Genomic DNA, 18,950 nt, shown 5'->3' with positions numbered 1-18,950 from the left:
GCGTGGTATCCGTTTGTTTTCTCTGCTTTGGAGTGAGGTCGAAGTAGCCAAGGAGATTACGGGCCGCCTGGAAACGGAATCTGCGTCTACAGCCTTGAGACGAGGTCGTTTGGTCGAAGCGCTTGGCAGGTTGGCGGCAGCCAAACTCCGCGCTGGCATGGGTGTGAAAGAAGAAACTTTAATGCTTCCTCTTGCTTGATACCTCTCAGGCCAAGAAAGTGCCCGCCAATGCTCAAGGGCTTTCAGCTACTCCCCTTCTTCAGAATCCACAAGATATTATCACAGAGTTACTGATGATAGTGCCCTGACTTTCTTCTGCCTCGGATGGCCTCCAACCCCTTCCACTCCCTGTGAGGCCTAAGTTAACTAAACTACCCTCTTTGAAATTGCAAGCGGTCCTTCTCCATCCTCTATCTTGTTCTACCTTCATTCCTTTTCTAAAGCCCTGTCACATTCTAACATACTATTTATTTGATCTGCTTATTGTGTCCGTTGTATGCCTGTCTCTCCTTTCGTTAGAATGAAAGTACCTGAGGAGAAAGGCGCATTTGTGCATTGATGCAGCCCAAGCTCTTGTAGCAATGCCTGACAGTGAACTCAATAAATATTTGTTGAATGAATGAAGGTAAAAATTAGCAGCAAGCTGAATGCCTCAAAACAGAGGAATCGTTTGTGATATTGAGGATTGGTTATTACAAGTTGGTATTTGCCACATTTTGTTAAATACATTTTTTAATAACACTTTTTTTAAAAAAAAGTTAAACGATACAGATAGTAAGTGCTAAATACCAACTTAGAGAAGGGGGGCTGGAAGGACTAAAGGCTTTGTGGGAAACTGGAAAACTGCTGAAACTGAAGAAAGAGTGGGGCATATGAAGAGGATATTCTCTGCTTGTCCTCAAATATGCACTGAATGAGGTTGGACCCTTAAGACTGTCAGGTTGAGCAAAATATTTGAGACAGGACTACCCACAGAAAAAGTGATGACAGTAACTGGAAAAATGCACCCTCTCCTTGTAATTTTATTTAAAAACAGATTAATGTTCCACCTTGGGGCTTTTTTGGGGCGGGGAGTGTTTGAAGTGGACATACCTAGCTTAGCCTCAAATGAAGAGTTGAGAATGAAGAATGATAAAATGGAAAAAAAAAAGTGACCAATTCTTGTCATTAAAGACTTTGCAATGTAAAATGGAATCCAGCAGCAATGCTCATGAAAATAATGTACATTTTAGAAATACATAAGAAACAAAGTGCCTTTGTATACTATATTGTAAGCTACAGTGCAGTTTAATGGTTAACAGTATATTCAACTGAAATTTAACAGATTTTTAATTATTTGAGGCCATGGATGATGCATCTTTTGTTTAATCAGTTCATAGCACACCTCTGTTCCCACGGTTTCATTGATAGAAGTTATTTGTTCTTCCTGGCAGGGCTTATGTGTTACCTTTGTCCCTTTAATTTGGATGCATCCCTTCACCTAACTTATCCAGAACCATAGTTATTTCAGCATTTTTCTCAGTATAACTGCTCAGTGTTATTTGCAAAAATAGGACAAAGATGGATAGTAACCACAATTCTCTCCTATCACAATGTTTAAATGATTGACCCTAAAATTTGTCACTCTTCCCTGCAGCGATTACCTTGCCTTAGCCTCAATGTGGGCAGAATACATTTCTTATTCCTTTGACTTTGGACTTGGCCAGTTGACTTGCTTTGGATAATGGCATGGGGGCAGAAATGTGTTAGTTTTGAGCCTAGGCCTTGAGAAGTCTGTTTCCTCCCTGTGCTTTTGCCTGGTTAGTCTAGGAGAATGAGACATGTGAAGCCAAGCCACCCTAGTTAAGCCATAGGCGTCCAGAGATATGTAGAGCCAGCCATGACAACAAATGGTGGAAGCTGTTTAAAACCCTTGAGTTTGGGGGTGGCTTGCTACACAGGATTATCACGGCAATAGCTAACTGGTAAATTGCCAAACCTTTTCACAAAGGTATATGCAATAAGACTGACACTAAGGTGGTTGGTTAGTAGCAAAGGGAGATCAGAGATGGCAATCAAACAATAGTGTTTCTCAAACTTGTATTATGTAAGGACCCCTTTCAAAATCATCATTCTTGTGGACACCCAATGTGGCCTTTAAATTGTTAAATATGTACATATATAAAACTAGATATGTATATTTCCTAAACTATTATTTCATAGAACCTCAGAACCAGAGCATTTACTGATTACATATAAATGTTCTTGTTGGGGATTGAATCGTATCTTGCCCCCTCCATCCCTAGATATGTTCAAGTCCTAACCCCCTGTCCTGTATGAACCAACTGTAAATAGGACCTTTGAAGATGTTATTAGTTAAGGTGTGGCTAAACCGAATGAGGGTGGGCCTTAATCCAATATGCTTGAAGTCCTTAAAGCAAATGAAATCGAAAATAGAAAGAAGAGGCAGAGATGTAACCAGCATCAGAATGCTGGACGCTGGGCGAAAGCATGGCCCTGTTGACAACTTGATTTTAACTTCTAGCCACCCAAACTTTGAGATGACAAATCCCCACTGTTTAAGTCAATCCACTTTGTGGTATTTATGACAGCAACACTGGAAAACTAAGACAACTACAAAACTAGGAGAATTCTAATCAATATCTTAATGAAGCTTCGCTGAAACAAGGTGTTACTGGCTCAAGAGTTTCTGCTATAACCAGATAGATGTGATCGAAAAATTGTACACTGGAAATACCAGGCTTCCAGGAAAAATTGTGTTGGGGCAAACAATGAAGTCTAAAAACTAGTTTTGCTGATGCTGAGACATGTAGATGTAGGTTGAGCTCTGAGCAGAGGAATCATCACTTTCCTTTTATCAAATTTTTTGCAAAATATTCTTTGGGGACAATTATATAATTAATGTAACAAGGTTCCCCCTCACCCTTTGACAATTATATAATTAATATAACAAGGTTCCCCCCATACACACTTTTTTTTTAAACCTCATTAGCCCTCAAACATGAAACTTTTTGGTGCTAAAGTAATCATGCTCAGTCCAGATAAATTCAGGGAATGGCACTAAAGTCTATTGTGTGCTGGTTCTGTAAAGCAGTCCAGGCCAGGGACCCAAAATCATCAACTTGAGGTAAGGAAATTGAACTTAGGACATCAACACTTCACTACAATCAACTTGTGAGGCCATTGACCAGCTAGACTCATAAATGACCAGATGATTCATTAGGATGGGAACAGGGAGCCTCTTGGATATGGTGGATACAGCCTCCTTAGATTTGAACTGGAAAGAAAAATGGAATCATTTTCAGTTATCCCATTAGAAGAAGTGACAGGTAACCTTGCATTATTAACAGGAGAGCTGTGTGGGGAATAAAAGAGCATGACATCCTTAGCATGTCATGAAGGATGTTAAGCTCTAACCCTGCCCAGGAAGTTTCGCATCTACGCACACTTAGGAATGTTCTAATCCCAAAAAGGCACCTCGGTGAGGGGATGGGAGGTGCCTGAATTGGCAGACAATAAATTATCTTCCACTTGAAGTAAATTAACAGTGAGACTATGGTCTTATACATTAATCTGTAATTCCTGGGTACCAAAAATGCCCCAGGAATTCATGATAAACTTGAATTTCCAAACATGCCAAGGTGAGGACAAGACTTGAAGATAGTGACCCAATCATGTCTGGCCATCAGCAAATGATTTATAGAAGAATCTCTCTTCAACGATGAATTAGAAGGTGTCAGGTAGAATTTAAGGAAGTGGTGAGAAGTAAGGCTGAAAATCCTTCTGAGTGTCAACCTCTTGACACACAGCATCTGGAAACCTCAGGTCCCACCATACAGAACTTGAATTTTAACAAAGTTCTCTGGACATTGTGCTTTTGTTTGAAACACAGTAATTAAACTGTGTTTGAAAAGGGTCAAATTGAAGAAATCTAAGAGTCAGGTTCTCCTGAGGCTCAAGTTCCATCTATTTTCCAAAGTGTTTCTGAATGCTTTGTGTTTTAATTGCTACCACACTGAGCTTTAAATACCACTGTTTCTTATGGTTTTGTCTTCCCAGTTAGAATGTCAACTTCTTGTCTTAAGCATCTTGGATATGGCCTACTAGAAGTGATTTGGTACTGAATAGCATATTGGCAGATCAGCAGTCACTCTAAACTGTTTAGTGTTTCTTACACTTGGGGAGCTTTAAAAAACACCCCAAGCCAAAGAAAGCTGATACCTTATCAGGGAGTCCAAGGTGTTATGGTTGGGAAAACCCTGCCTGGTAATGTACTAGCCAGTTAAGACTAAGGAACCATTAAGATGATGGAAATTAGATTTTGAATTGAGGGTTTTGCTGAATAGTTAAGGGTACTATTGAATAGTGAATGCCAACAGATGAGAAAAGTAGTTAAGGTGCTCACTTGCCATCATGCCAATGTTTACATGAGCCATAGTAAAGTATGAGGAATGTAATCAAGTGTTCAGGAGCTGTGAAGTAAACAATGCCTTAGTCTGACCACCAGGGAAGCTAGAATTGCCCTCCACCATGTCCTAAAGGTTGGAAAATGCTGTTCTTCCACTCATATTCCATCATCTGACAAGCAGAAGTCACATTTCCATCTGTATTTTTTCAAATCAGTAATTTATTAATTTGTACGATGTTTCTGTGTAGAGTTAAAAATGTCAAAGTGTGGTGATTCATGGAAGTCCTAAAACCTGGCTGCCTTTAATGAAGCTGTTATTCTGGGTGCAAAAAAATACATACCAAAGAGGTTACTGATTCTTACTATCACTGGCAGGGAAACAGATAAATCTTGAATTTAAACATTTCATAGAGGACTAGGAAATCTACTTAACAGTGATACTCTCCCACATTTCCAACGTAAATATGCCTGTAGACTTTTCACTGCAAACACACCAGGATGAGATGCAATTTGGCAGCACTGTGAGTGTCCTTTATTTTACTATTTGTAGAAAACTGACATTTAGATTTCAAGATTTGCACAACAACCAGCAGTGTTCAACATTTCGACAATGCTTCTGAATTCCACTTTGCTGACACAAGGCTATTATTCCATATTCAAAAAGTAAGACATGTTTCCAGGTGACTATCATTCCGTATCCTGTAGATACTCAGGCCACTGCCTAGGACCCATTTGTGACTGTGTCTTCTTCAATCTCCTCTTCACCATCATCAGCAGGCCCTAAGGGATAAAGACAAAACCACTTGCTCAGTATATATGTGTTCACTCTGAGCCTAGTGTGTGTGGGCACTGGGCTAGGTACAAAGAAACCAGAAACAGCCCCTGCTTTCAAGGAGCTGATAGCCCAGAGACAGCCTATTTTTATTTTTTTACAGGTACTGGAAGGGACAGTTAATTCCCAAGGAAAGGGATCACAAAGGTGTTTTATGAAAGTCAAAACCAATGCTCCCATTCTAACTTATTCTGGCCTATAAAAATTCATTTTTGTGAGGGCAAAAAGCTTACACTTGTGTTTGTTCTGGCCACTACTATGGTCAAAGAAACTGGGAATATTCACTCAAAAAACATTAGGGCACTTACTACATGCCAGATGCATGGAATAGCCGATTAGTAATTTTACTGCCTCAATAAGGGATATGTGGTAAGAACAACCAAAAGGTCATTCAACATGTTCAACAATTTATGGTAGGTATTTTGGTCAGTGGATTCTAAAAAATGAAGTCTGGTTTAACCTTGTTGGTGTTTGGGAAATGACTTACGTTTTAGTACACTGTTTTGTTAATATCCTAAATACAAAACCACCAAGAAAGAATGCCACTGGGAAGTGCTACTTCATGAATGATATTCTTTTTCTCCCCAATGTACTTTCAGATTAAATTTAAAATCTCAAGAGACCCTAAGGCCCAAATAAAATATCCTAAGGGAATTTAGTAATCCTGTCATAATGCGACCAAAATAAGCAAATTTGCTATTAGTCCCTTTTCCCCATCTATAACCACCATGCCTTAAAAGACCTCAACAGATTTCCACTGCTTACAAGACCAAAGACCCAAGACTTCCCATGTCCTACAGCACCACGTGGCCTGGCCTGGGCCTACACAGTAGTCTCATCTGCCCCATTCTCCCCTTGCCTTCATAAACATTAGCCTTCCTTCAGTCCTTCAAGTAGGCCATGCTAACCACGGTTTTTGACTGTATAGTTCCCTCTGCCCAGAATGCATCTTGGCCTTTGTCTAGTTCAGCATTTCTCAAACTTTTTAGTTTCAGGACCAAAGAATTTTTTTTTACATGGACTACATTTAAAATTGAGGATTTTAAAAACAGTAATTAAGAGAATAAATTCAGCATTCCACCTATTGCAATGTTGTTTTGATCGAACGATAAGAAGAAAATCTAGCCACGTACACGTATGTAGTTAGAAAAGGGAAGATTATTCTAATAGCCTTTGCAGAATAATTGTAGACCTTTTTTTTTCTTTTCTTTTCTTTTTTTTTCCAGTTTTTTTTATTAATTAAAGAAAAAAAAAGAAATTAACCCAACATTTAGAAATCATTCCATTCTACATATGCAATCAGTAATTCTTAATATCATTACATAGATGCATGATCATCATTTCTTAGTACATTTGCATCGATTTAGAAGAACTAGCAAAACAACAGAAAAAGATATAGAATGTTAATATAGAGAAAAAAAATAAAAATAATAATAATAGTACAAAAAAAAAAGACAAACAAACAGACAAAAAAAAAAACCTATAGCTCAGATGCAGCTTCATTCAGTGTTTTAACATGATTACTTTACAATTAGGTATTATTGTGCTGTCCATTTTTGAGTTTTTGTATCTAGTCCTGTTGCACAGTCTGTATCCCTTCAGCTCCAATCACCCATTATCTTACCCTGTTTCTAAGTCCTGCTGGACTCTGTTACCAATGACATATTCCAAGTTTATTCTCGAATGTCGGTTCACATCAGTGGGACCATACAGTATTTGTCCTTTAGTTTTTGGCTAGACTCACTCAGCATAATGTTCTCTAGGTCCATCCATGTTATTACATGCTTCATAAGTTTATTCTGTCTTAAAGCTGCATAATATTCCATCGTATGTATATACCACAGTTTGTTTAGCCACTCGTCTGTTGATGGACATTTTGGCTGTTTCCATCTCTTTGCAATTGTAAATAACGCTGCTATAAACATTGGTGTGCAAATGTCCGTTTGTGTCTTTGCCCTTAAGTCCTTTGAGTAGATACCCAGCAATGGTATTGCTGGGTCATATGGCAATTCTATATTCAACTTTTTGAGGAACCGCCAAACTGCCTTCCACAGTGGTTGCACCATTTGACATTCCCACCAACAGTGGATAAGTGTGCCTCTTTCTCCGCATCCTTTCCAGCACTTGTCATTTTCTGTTTTGTTGATAATGGCCATTCTGGTGGGTGTGAGGTGATATCTCATTGTGGTTTTGATTTGCATTTCTCTAATGGCCAATTGTAGACCTTTTTTATACTATACTGAAACATGAAAAATGGTAGTTTCTTAGAAGTTAGTTTACAACATGGAGTCTGAAACTCTAATTGTTAACTTTTTGTACTCTCTTGAAAATTCATTCACCTACTTCGTACTTAAAATCGATCTTTTATCCATGATTTTGTAACATTTGGAAAATGCTGGTTGAATGAGTGATACAGCTCTTTAAAATGTTGACACAGCTCATTATATATATGTAAAAAAAAAATCACATTTATTAAGCTTGCCACTGTTTCCTCAGAAAAGTCTTTTAAGTACTAGCAATGGGAAGCTGTTAAGACAGTCACAGTGGCAAGTTTAAGTTTTCCAAATCTTCATTTTTGCCAGAAATTCTGAATTTTATCATTGGCAATAAATATGTCAGTTGTTTTCCTTGAAGTGACAGGCTTATGTCATTCATGTTTGAGAAAATGTCTGCCTCTCAACTGAAACAATTATACAAGTGTTTTCCATGGTGGCAATCATCCAACTTAGGTATGCAGAAATGCTTCATGTAAACCTTTCATCTTATTACCCAGAAGAGCAAAATGATGTGTACTCAAGGGGTGATATTTAACAAAATTAGTTATTTTCATTGCTTCATCAAGGCCATCCTTAAGTGAAACTGGTGTATACTTTACCGAGGGCACACGACAGTGAAAAATGGAGCTACTAGTAATACTCCGTGGCCCACCCTGATTGTGCTAAGGTACCAGTTGTTTTACCCACTATTGCTCTAGTGCCATCAGTGAACACAATGAGAAAAGAAAACAACACCTTGATGTTATTATGAAAGTAGTTTTGATCTCGCAGACCCCCAGAGGCCAATGGATCACACTGTAAGAACTACTGATCTAATTCAGTTATTTAAATCATTTTTTGCTCTCAGCTCAAACAACACTTCCCCAGGGAAACATTCCAAGCCTCCAGCCTAGGTAGAGCTCCCCAGTTATATTTGTGTCAAAGCTTGTAATATGTATTTTTTTCTCACTATTATATCCCTAGTGCCCAATATGCTGCCTAATACAAAGTAGGGACTCAAATATTTAGAACAGCTAACATTTATGAAAAAACTCACTAATGTCATACCCTGCACTAACTGCTATACCTGCAATATCTCACCTAGTCCTCCAAACAACTTTTTGGGTTGGTATCATTATTATATCAGGTGGGTTTAAAGATGAGGATTCAGGCTTGGTAGGATTGAGAAACTTGCCTGAGGATACTGCTGGCGAAACTAAGATTTTAGACATGGGTTTTTTGACTTGGGCTATTTATTTTTTTAGAGGTTTGTAACAACTAAGCTATCGTATGTAGACATCGGTGTCAACACAGCTACCTCTAGGATTCAGTTTCACTCCACAGCTATGAAATAATCTTTACTTCAGTTTTTACATAAAAAACTCCACACTCCTATGACTTAACATTCTTTATCAAATAATGTCTTCATCTTCAAACAGCATTTAAAGGGACAACAGCCTCTGAAATGTTATGTAATCACTTTCAGATAACATTAATTTACAAGTACAAAGAAAAGAACATGGTTTTCTGACCTGATCTGCGTTCTCTGCCAGGTATCTGACCAGACTGTAGCAACCCCTTCAGCCTCTCCACTTCAGCCAGAGTTGATGCATTTGCTATAGCATTCTGGAGGATAGAACATAATGGCAAATAATTTAAACTAAGCACCAATCATCCAGAAAATACCTAGAGAAATTCACAGCAACTTTTAAATTAGATCTGTGTTGGGGGAAGAATTTTATTGGCAGACTGGAATTAATCCAGAAACCAGATCACCAATTTCCAAAACTGGAGATGTGGGGCCCTCTTGTAAAACACCAAATAATCATTCCACATGTCCTAAAATTTTAGCTGAGGAACTATTTGGGATTATATCAACAGATAATTTAGGAGGCAATATTTTAAAATCATGATTTTCCATGAGGATATATCACAGACAGCAAATATTTCCAAGAAAAAATTAGGACAACCACTAAGCCAGAATACCTGTTCCAAGTACCTCATAATAAACACATTCTGACAAAATGAGAAAGATCAGTGCTGCTCTCACTTTGACTGGTTCAAATAATTAATTCAAGTCAAGGTCTGGTCAAGCTGTACCTTTAAACTTGTTTTTCCTTACACAAATATATCTGGATTCTAACAACTGTGGGAATTGCAATCTGCAATGTTCAGAACTTGGTTTATTATACAATTTTGTGTTCTGAACTCATCTCTCAGCTCTCTCTAATTAAGGGTCCTAACAGGTTACCTTGATTGCTTCTACATCCCCTGGAGATGGCCCGCCTTTCTTTTTGTCAGTTGGCAAACCAGCACCTGGATTAAAACTGAGGGGGAGGAAGAAAAAGAACATAACTGTTGAATCCAGACCAATACAGGTTGCTTCTCTTTTACTTTCAAAAGCTTTTGAAAGTAATTCAACCAGTGTAGTATCTTATCTTTGTTAACAAACTGATACAAGAACTCTCTCCTTCAGAAGCACCACTAAATTCATCTTCCTACAGAGAAAACAGGAACTTTATAGCATCACAGTAATATTGAATAATGAAACATTTTCTCTGCTAACCTGGAAGAAATTTCTTATGATGTATGGGGCACTGATGCTCATGGATGATCAGCACCTAAATTTAATGCCATATTAGCCATGAGTGTTTTGTTTAATTTTTTAGGAGGCAGACTGCCAGACAAATAGTGTTTCTGAAGGTGAAGTAGAGTTAAGTTGGATATCTGTATCTTACGTTTTGCTTCTCCTGGCAATATCCTTTGCAAGCTGTGCACCCCGTTTGCCCTTGAACATTTTCTCTGCTTCCTGACGCTCCTACAGCGACACCACACATAGAGTTAATGGAAACAGGAATACCACATGCATGTAGATGCACTCCTCAGAAAACACGGAAGAAAACCCTCCTGAGATACTCTGGTATGGTAAAAATACCAAAAAAAAAAAAAGCCAATTTCAAATTATAAGGAGACACAGTGATCTTGCCTTCTTTGGTGGGGCTCCCTGAAGAAAGTCCCCTCTCCTGGCTCTGAAGAGAGGCTTCCCAGGAACTAAGAAGGTCAAGAAAAAGAAAAAGAAAAAAAAAAAGACCCCCAAAAGAAAAAAGAAACATTCTAATAATTAGAGGGATTAAAAAATGGAATATTACATTAAGCTCCAAACTGGGAATGTATGCAAACAGATAATTCGTATTGTACTGTGTAGTATGCACTGTGGCTCCAAAATTTTGACACCTTTGGAATGACCAATACTGTATCATATAAGAACTTTAACTCACAGTCCTACCAGAAACTCTGCTCTGATGGAAAAAAAAAAATCTGTCTTCACATTTTCTTCCCCACATTTTTAATACAAATAAAATTTATTTGAACAGGCAATTGAAATAATTAGTAACAAAAGTCTAAAGAAAAACACACAACTCTATCATGACTTACAACCAAGAGAATCACTAATACTTACTTTTAGTTTAACTTTCTGGAAGTCCAGCACTCTGACTTGTGGAACTTTATAAATTACATACAGTCTGTAATGCTTCTTATTTGTCACAGGATTTCTTAGAATACTATTAAGAAAAGGAATAACATAATGCAAATTGTGTTCATGGCACAGCATTCAAGAGTCCCATTTTAAAGTCTAATGAATCTAAATCAAGGACAATTCTGCTACTCTTTACACCTTTCCATATCATAACAATTTAAATAACAAAAGGGACATTTTTAGAGCACAGGGGCCCAAAGGAAACATTTTCAATTACTTTTTTTTAAACATCTTTTATTGTGAAATATAACATATGCAGAAAAGTGGTAAATTTCAAAGTATAGTTTAATAAGTATGTTATAAAGCAATTTTCAAAGTATGGTATGGGTTACTCTTTCATAATTTCAGGTATTTCCTTCTAGCTATTCTAATATACTAGAGACTAAAAAAAGTATCAAGATGGGCCATGGTGGTGCAGTGGCAGCATTCTCGCCTGCTGTGCTGGAGACCCGGGTTCGATTCCCGGTGCCTGCCCATGCAAAAAAAAAAAAAAGTATCAATAAGTGATTCAGTAGTCATAATTATTTGTTAAATCCTATCTTCTCTGTTACAACTCTTCCCTCTCATTTAATCCTTCTTCCAATCTTCAGGGATATTTGGGCAATGACATTCTAATTTCTTCATGTTGAAAAAAGGTGTTGACATTATATGGTAGAGCTATGCAACTAGCTGATGTTCTTAGACTGGGGTCTCTGGGTTATAGGGCTTATCTGGCATAGGAACAATCTGGAAACTTTAAGTTTCTGAAAAATAAACTTAGTGAATGAAAAACTTTTACAGAGCCTCCAATAGAGCCCTGGATATTCTTTAGGATTTTTAGGAATACTGTTGGTTGGGGCTTGGCATACCATGGCAATCTGCAGTTTCTAGCTGAAGCCTGCAAACGATTAAAATTCAGAATAGCCTCCTTAGCCACTGATGTTTTATTTTGTTACATTTCTTTTCCCTCTTTTAGTCAGGCATTGTTAATCCCATGATGGTAGGGCCAAGCTCGCCCCTGGGAGTCATGTCCCACGTGGATGGGGGTGGGGGAGAGAAGGGTAATGAATTTACTTGCAGAATTGGGCATAGAGAGAAATGCCACATTTGAGCAACAAAAGAGGCACTCTGGAAGTGACTCTTAGGCATAATCATAGGTAGGCTTAGTTTCGTCATTACAGAAATAAATTTCATAGGAGAAAGCCTCAAGGTCAAGGGGTTGGTCTATTAACTTGGGAGTCCCTAATGTTGGAGTATGTGAGGGATTTCCTGGGGTGGGTGGTGAGGGGAGAGAGGGGAAGAGTTTAACAGTTTCATATTTTTTTCTCCAGGCCCTCAAGGGACTTGGCCAATACTCTCCCCCCGCCACCCATGGGCAGGCACTGAGAATCAAACCTGGGTCTCCGGCATGGCAGGCGAGAATTCTGTCTGCTGAGCCACCGTGGCTTGCCCACCAATACTTTTTAATTACCTATCCAACATACTCTGGAATGTATCACAGTATTACAAGATCTTGTTGTAGGCTCCATGTGTTTAGATTGTTTAAACGAACTGGCCAGACAGGTTAGAGTGTGTGTTGCAGAAAACTTAAGTTTGGATAAATAAACAGTTCTTCCTTTGGTCTCATACAGCAGGTGAAGTTCTAAAATACAGACCATATCATCTTTTATCCTGTATTCTGATTTACCTAAGTCCCAACCAGATCAGCTTTGTTCTTATCTCTAATTGAAATCTGGTTTCTTTTTTGGCTTCTTTAACAGTAGCTATGTGGAGGAATGCTGACTTTCAGAGCTGCAGAACTCCACCTCCGAGTCTTAGGTGTCACATACGTACCCAAAGTTCCAGAGAAATATCAGATTATATCAGGTTATACAAAGATAGTACCATAACTCAGAATTTAGAAATAAGACTTAAAGCTCAGAAATAAATGTGAGTGCTGTAAGAGCTTACAATGTAGGCTCTTATAACTATTTTCTAAAAGAGACCATACAATCTCTGTCCTTTTGTTTCTGGCTTATTTTGCTCAACATAAGTCCTCAAGTTTCATTCACCATGCTGCATGCCTCACGACTTTGTTCCTTTATGCAGCCACAATTTTCAATCATTTTTAAAAAGATACTTAAAACAAACAAACAAAAAAACCCTGATTGCTTTAAGGTCAAAATAAATGTGTTATTATTAAGGACCTCAGTATCACAAATAATATCCATACCTTAGATAAGTCAGTGACTTGAGAGATGCCAAAGGATCCAGATCACCCTGTAAAATATCCGCCACAAGTAAGAACAACGCACCATTATGAAACTGTGAAATGTTGGGCGCTTTTGGAGCAAGCACCCATCATATCTTTTATTATTTTTTGTTGTTGCTTTAGCACCTAGCACCATACTAGCACATCACAGATGCTTAATAGACAGTTATTGAATGGTTAATACATTCTTCTTAAATCTAAAATTTTTGGAATTTATAGCTGTGTCAATATCAGAAGACAAAAAGTTTTTCTTATACTGAGGAGAAACTACTGAAATAGAACCAAATCAAGTAGCACAGAGATAAGAGAACCAATGAGATAAACTAGAAACAAAAGAGGTGGGGAAGAGCTACGAGTTCTGCTTTTGTAGGCAGAGAACAGATTTTTGAATACTTCACAACCACTACCAAGAGAGCCCTAGAGTTTGCCTCTAGCATACCAACACTAGATGAAACCTAAAGGATGATTCAAAAAGGAATAAAGAACAAAAAGTGGCAACCTCTTTTTTGTTTTTTTAACACATATACACAATGACTGTATAAAATACAATGATGATGGTTTGTGAGGTTTTAAAAAAAGATAAATAACATAACAAAGCTGGGGGACAGCTGAAATGTTTCAGTTTCCTATTATTTAGGAAGATTAGTTAACTTTATACTTTTGACAAATACACATGTTTTAATTCAAAGGTTGTTGACAAGAACAGAAATAGAGTAAATAATTTCTATTAGAAGGAAAAGGAAATGATCAAACCAAAACAAAACCACACAATAAAAACCCAGCGAACAAAAGGAGGAGAAAAGAAATACGGAATGGGTGGAACAAACAGAAAGCCCCAGAAAAGAGAAAGGACAAACGCAAACTCAAATATATGGTGATTACATTAAATATAAATGGACTAAATACTTCATCTAAAAGTGTGACTTCAGATTGAATTTTTTCAAGAGACAAATCTAAAATACAAAGTTCAGAAAATTATAGAGTAAAAATTTTAAAAGGATAAAAAAACAGGTCAAAATAATCATATCTACATAGAGAAAATGCTCCTTATCTCACACAAAAACCAGTTACAGGTGGACTGCTGAAATGTGAAGGGTAAAATAAAGTTTCTCAAGCAGAACTGTCCAGCACAGGTTTAATGTATGTCACTTATGTAATTTAAAGTTTTCTAGTAGCCACATTAAGACAGAAAAAAGCAACGGGTGAAACAAATTTTAACAACATATTTGATTTAACCTAATAATCAAATTATTACTTCAACATGTAATTAATATGTTAAAAATTATTGAAATGATTTCCTTTTTTTTTTTTTGCAGGTAGTCTTCAAAATCAAGCATGTATTTTACATTTCTAGCACATTTCAATTCAGAATAACCACATTTGACTATTGGCTACCACGTTTCTTCAAGACCCCGGGATAGGAAAAGCATCAACACATTGTCAAAGAAATACATTAATAAATTGGATTATACTTAAATTAGAAATTTCTCTACCAAGAAACCCTAAGAGAGTGAAAATTCAAGTCGCAGTAGGAGAAGATTTTTGTAACCCTTATAACCAAAAAGGGTTCAGGACCTGAATTAATTCAGAAAAGGACAATGAAAAAGGATAAGACAATCTTCTATGAATTTTTCTGGCTTTATCAAATTTCTTATAGGAAGGATATAGTACCTTTAATCTCACCCCCACCCAAAACATTTCCCCCCATTCATCTTACCAGTTCCACAAGACTGTTGTTGGTGAGAATGAGCTCCGTCAGACAAGGCAGAGCCTGGTCAAGTCCCTCACCTATGCGGCTAAAAGAAAAAGACTCTTAAAATTTAGTTAGCTAAGAATTTTATCTAAGTTCTTGCTCAGAGGATTTCAGACTTCACAGTTAAAAGGAAACTTAGATTCTTTTTCCAAAACCCCATCTGACAGTAGGGAAATGAGGCACAAAGAGAAAACTTCGTAAAAGGTCTTGGATTAGTACCAGAACTGGGAGGATTTTAGTACATAAGCCTTGTGAAGGCTGCCTAGAGCTCCTTCCACTGGCACAATACCTAGTGAGAGTGCATTTCATGATTTCTCTGTGCAGACAGCAAAGAAATACATGATTCTGCATTCATAATTCAGGTATAAGACGTTCAAAACTATACCACAGGGAATGATAAATTTATGAGAAATATGTCTCAACAAGGAGACCTTCTTAAAGACATTATCTGTATACCTGGTATAAATTTTCTTCTATAAAATTTACACAAAGCTGACGTAGGGTCACAAAGAGATTTCAATTTCAGTAAGTAATATTCTAGAAATCCATTGTAATTAAAGAAACATAAATAGCAGAGAATGTGAGGTAAGAAAGAGTTGTCTGAGCAAAAATATAATTGCTGAAATTATATATTCCTTTAATGTGATCCTTTTCATTTTTATAATTATTGTTTTAGAAGCCCAAATGTGTACCATGAAGCATGTTTTAAATTTAAATTAAAATGTTACCATGAATATATAAATTTTCTACATTTCTAAAACAGATGCATATAAGATTAGACCAATGCCAAGTTAATCTTCTGGATCTCTATGAGAGGAGTGCAGGTCATTTCTCACATTAAGAAGAAATAAACAGATTTAACCAGTAGTATGCATTACAATCTCTTCAGGGATCACTGCAACATTTACTCTTGGGAAAAATTACTACTTAGTAGAAAGTACCAGATTCTGTTGTTGTTCACTAGTAATGTTTTCAGTCTTCTCAACAGAGGAAAACCATCCAGTTTTCTGATTTCATTGTCAGAAAAATCAATAGCATCAAACTGGTCTAAGGTAGCACCAAGATTTTCAATTACAGGAATTTTATACCCTGTAACATTAAAAATAAACAAGAAATATCAAGCAAAGGAATTAGAACTGTATCATAATTAAAAGTTACCTTAAAAAATTAACAATATTTCACAGTAATTTGACTGAAGGCTTTCATTCATTCAAAACTATTTACCTAACGCCTACAACATGCCAAATAGTGTGCTAGGTAGTGGAGATAAAATGTCAAACAGTCAAAGTCCCTGTGGCTATGAAACTTATAATCTAGTAGTGAACATGGAGATGCTGCTGCAGCTGATGATGAGGATTACTTATTATTACTAATATTTGTAGCAAACATCTGTAAGAATATTTATAAGGTACCCTGTACTATTGTAAGCAGTACACATGATTTGTTTCATTTAGCCTCAAGTTTTTTCATCCCCTGTAACAATAAAATGATGCAAGGTGTTAATAATAGGGTAGTATATGGGAATCTGGTATTTTATGCCTGATTGTTCTATAAATCCACAATAAAACAATTTCAAAATGTAATTTAAAAATAAAATGAAACCGAAGCTCTGATTTAATCAAGGCTCCAGAGCAAGTTATGCTTTTAGCTGACTATTAGTACCCAAGCCTTGTTTATACTATGTGAAAAACAGCCCTCAACCTCTTTTGCATTCCAACAGGCTAGATTCAGCAGGATATCCTACTGATGTGTTTGTTTCTGCTTTCTTCATTTCCCCCAGTTCCAATGCAGAATTGAGGGTCAACAGCTTACACACATTACTACAGCATACTATGAACCATTCACTCGAATGCTCACGATTGGTCTAATATGGGCAAAATTATCATGCTAGATGTTAGAAGAAGAAAGAAACCCAGTCAGGAATAAAGTACACAATTTGGAACTGTAAGAACTACATCAAAGTAGGTACTACACCAAAATAAATGTTTTCAATACTGGGTGCACCTCAGAATTTAGAAAGGTACCACGAATCTGAAGACAGTAAGTTACCCTTGAACTGAACCTTTCCCTAAGAAAGGTGATTTCAACAAAATAAAAGCACTGGGACTTCCCAATCAGCAAAGAAACTAATAAAAAAGCAGAGCCTGAAGAAGTGCTGTTCCTGAGACCGGTCTCCATGTGGAAAAACCTTAGACCGGGAATGGATAAACTTCACCCCAGAAAAGATCACATCTTTTCGTTACATCCTTTCTAAAGCAGTCATGCCTTCCTCGGCTGAGATATCTACATGAACCTCCAAAGTTTGGAGAACACCCTGTGGTGGTGGCTGGAAACATACCCCGCAGCAAGCTTGGTGAAACAGCAGAATGAATTTTTTAAAACGTTTTGATGAAAAGGAAACTGAAGGAACCTAAAGCCAGTAAGAAGGAAATACCGCGGAAAATAAGCAATCGCTTTTGTTCCCGGAATTGGCTTCCCTCGTCATAAATTATGGGTAATCACCATATGCCCCACCTACTCCCACAGTATCATTTCAAAGTATTTAGCGAGACCCAACCATCCGCCGTGCACTTGAGTCACAATCATTACTAAGTATATAATTCTCGGCCCGAAAAAGAGCTCGGATTGCGAAACGCCCCAAACAAGGTCTAATAGAGGTCCACGGGCATGGACAAGGAAGCAATTAATTCGGCCACGTGTGTGCGAGTAGGATAGGGACTGCAGAAGTCTCAGTGGTGCCTAACGGAAGGCTCCTTTGGCGGCAAAGGCAAGAATCGCCTCTAGGTGCCGGCTCACAGAACTCGATGTACCAGGAACTGCGCTCGGCGGCGGGCGGAGGCCCCGACCGCCTGGGCGCCCAGAATCCAGGCCGGAGGCGGGGCGCCAACACGTGGCCAGTGAGGTCCAGGGACGGCCGCCCGCTGCCCCGAACTCACCCCGTAGGTCTAACTCGCGGTCCCGCACAGCATTGGTATACTGCGCCGCCTGCTCGATCAGCTCCGCCGTCAGCTTCACCATCCTGCAACACTCCCGCTTCCTGGCGCTTCCTAGCGCCAAGGCCCACTGCTTCTCGCCGGCTACACTTCCCAGTGTGCCCCGCGCCCTCCTCCAGACAGCACCAATCGCAGCCGGCGGGTGCGCGCGCATCTCGACGCCAGGCAGAAGCAATCGAAGGACCACGCCCCCGGCTCGTTTTCTAAGTTCCTGCCTGGCGCTGCTTGAGGACTCCTTGGGTTCTGCGTATCTTGTCTGGTGGGCCTCTGAGACCAGAGAGCTGTCTCCGAAAGTTAAGCAAAGTGTGAAAGCACCTCTGTGGAGCTTTCATATACATCAGTGGAAAATGAGAGGGGAAGCTATGACCATCCATACTCCACCCAGGAGGGCGGGGACCTCTGAGGTTCAATGTAGGGAGGGGCTGCAACTTCACATTTCCGTCCTAGTCCTGGGCTTTGGCTGTTGGGCTACAGTGTGGGAGCCAGGGCATGGTTACCCCCTTGTGGCCAGACTGCTGGGACAGCCCCACTGCCTGACTTCCCACCGGGCACCAGCACTGTTGGATTTGCGGTGTCCAAAGACACTGGCGTGGTTTGTAGTTAACAGCATTTTACTCGGAACACCAGAAGTTTGGGTGCAGCAAGGAAGCCTGAGCACGGGTAAAAACAGAGGCAGCTTCCAGCTTCTAAGAATGGCAAATGATTTTTACAGCCATAAAAAGGAGGTTAGGTTGACTCCTATTGATTGGACAGGGGTTTGTTCCGCTTCGAGGGGTGGGTTTAGGGCAGGTGGGATTTTATTTTGTATTGCGGCAAATGCAGTAAACCAGTTGATTGGCTTGCTTGTTTACCTGGGTCAGCCACCATGGTGGGGATTTCACATTTCAAAAGACAGCAAAAGGAAACTCAAGAGTTTGCTCAGAAAAGTAGGGCGCAGGATT

The 18,950-nt window shown here is 38.6% G+C and overlaps 1 protein-coding gene across 1 annotated transcript; it reads right to left on the bottom strand.

Moving 5' to 3' along the window:
- Nucleotides 1-4,907: 4,907 nt before the first annotated feature.
- Nucleotides 4,908-18,132, bottom strand: SNRPA1 (small nuclear ribonucleoprotein polypeptide A'). The gene is made up of 9 exons (XM_077124017.1): nucleotides 17,953-18,132; nucleotides 15,958-16,105; nucleotides 14,981-15,059; nucleotides 13,225-13,271; nucleotides 10,956-11,058; nucleotides 10,234-10,313; nucleotides 9,747-9,822; nucleotides 9,028-9,121; nucleotides 4,908-5,188 (listed from the first exon to the last, which is right to left on the bottom strand). The coding sequence occupies exons 1-9, from the start codon at nucleotides 18,032-18,034 to the stop codon at nucleotides 5,130-5,132; spliced, it is 768 nt and encodes a 255-aa protein (XP_076980132.1). The 5' UTR covers nucleotides 18,035-18,132; the 3' UTR covers nucleotides 4,908-5,129.
- Between the last annotated feature and the right edge of the window lie 818 nt (nucleotides 18,133-18,950).

The sequence above is a fragment of the Tamandua tetradactyla genome, chromosome 12 (assembly GCF_023851605.1).
Source record: "Tamandua tetradactyla isolate mTamTet1 chromosome 12, mTamTet1.pri, whole genome shotgun sequence".
Lineage (NCBI taxonomy): Eukaryota > Metazoa > Chordata > Mammalia > Pilosa > Myrmecophagidae > Tamandua > Tamandua tetradactyla.
This window is presented reverse-complemented; position numbering and strand designations above follow the sequence as displayed.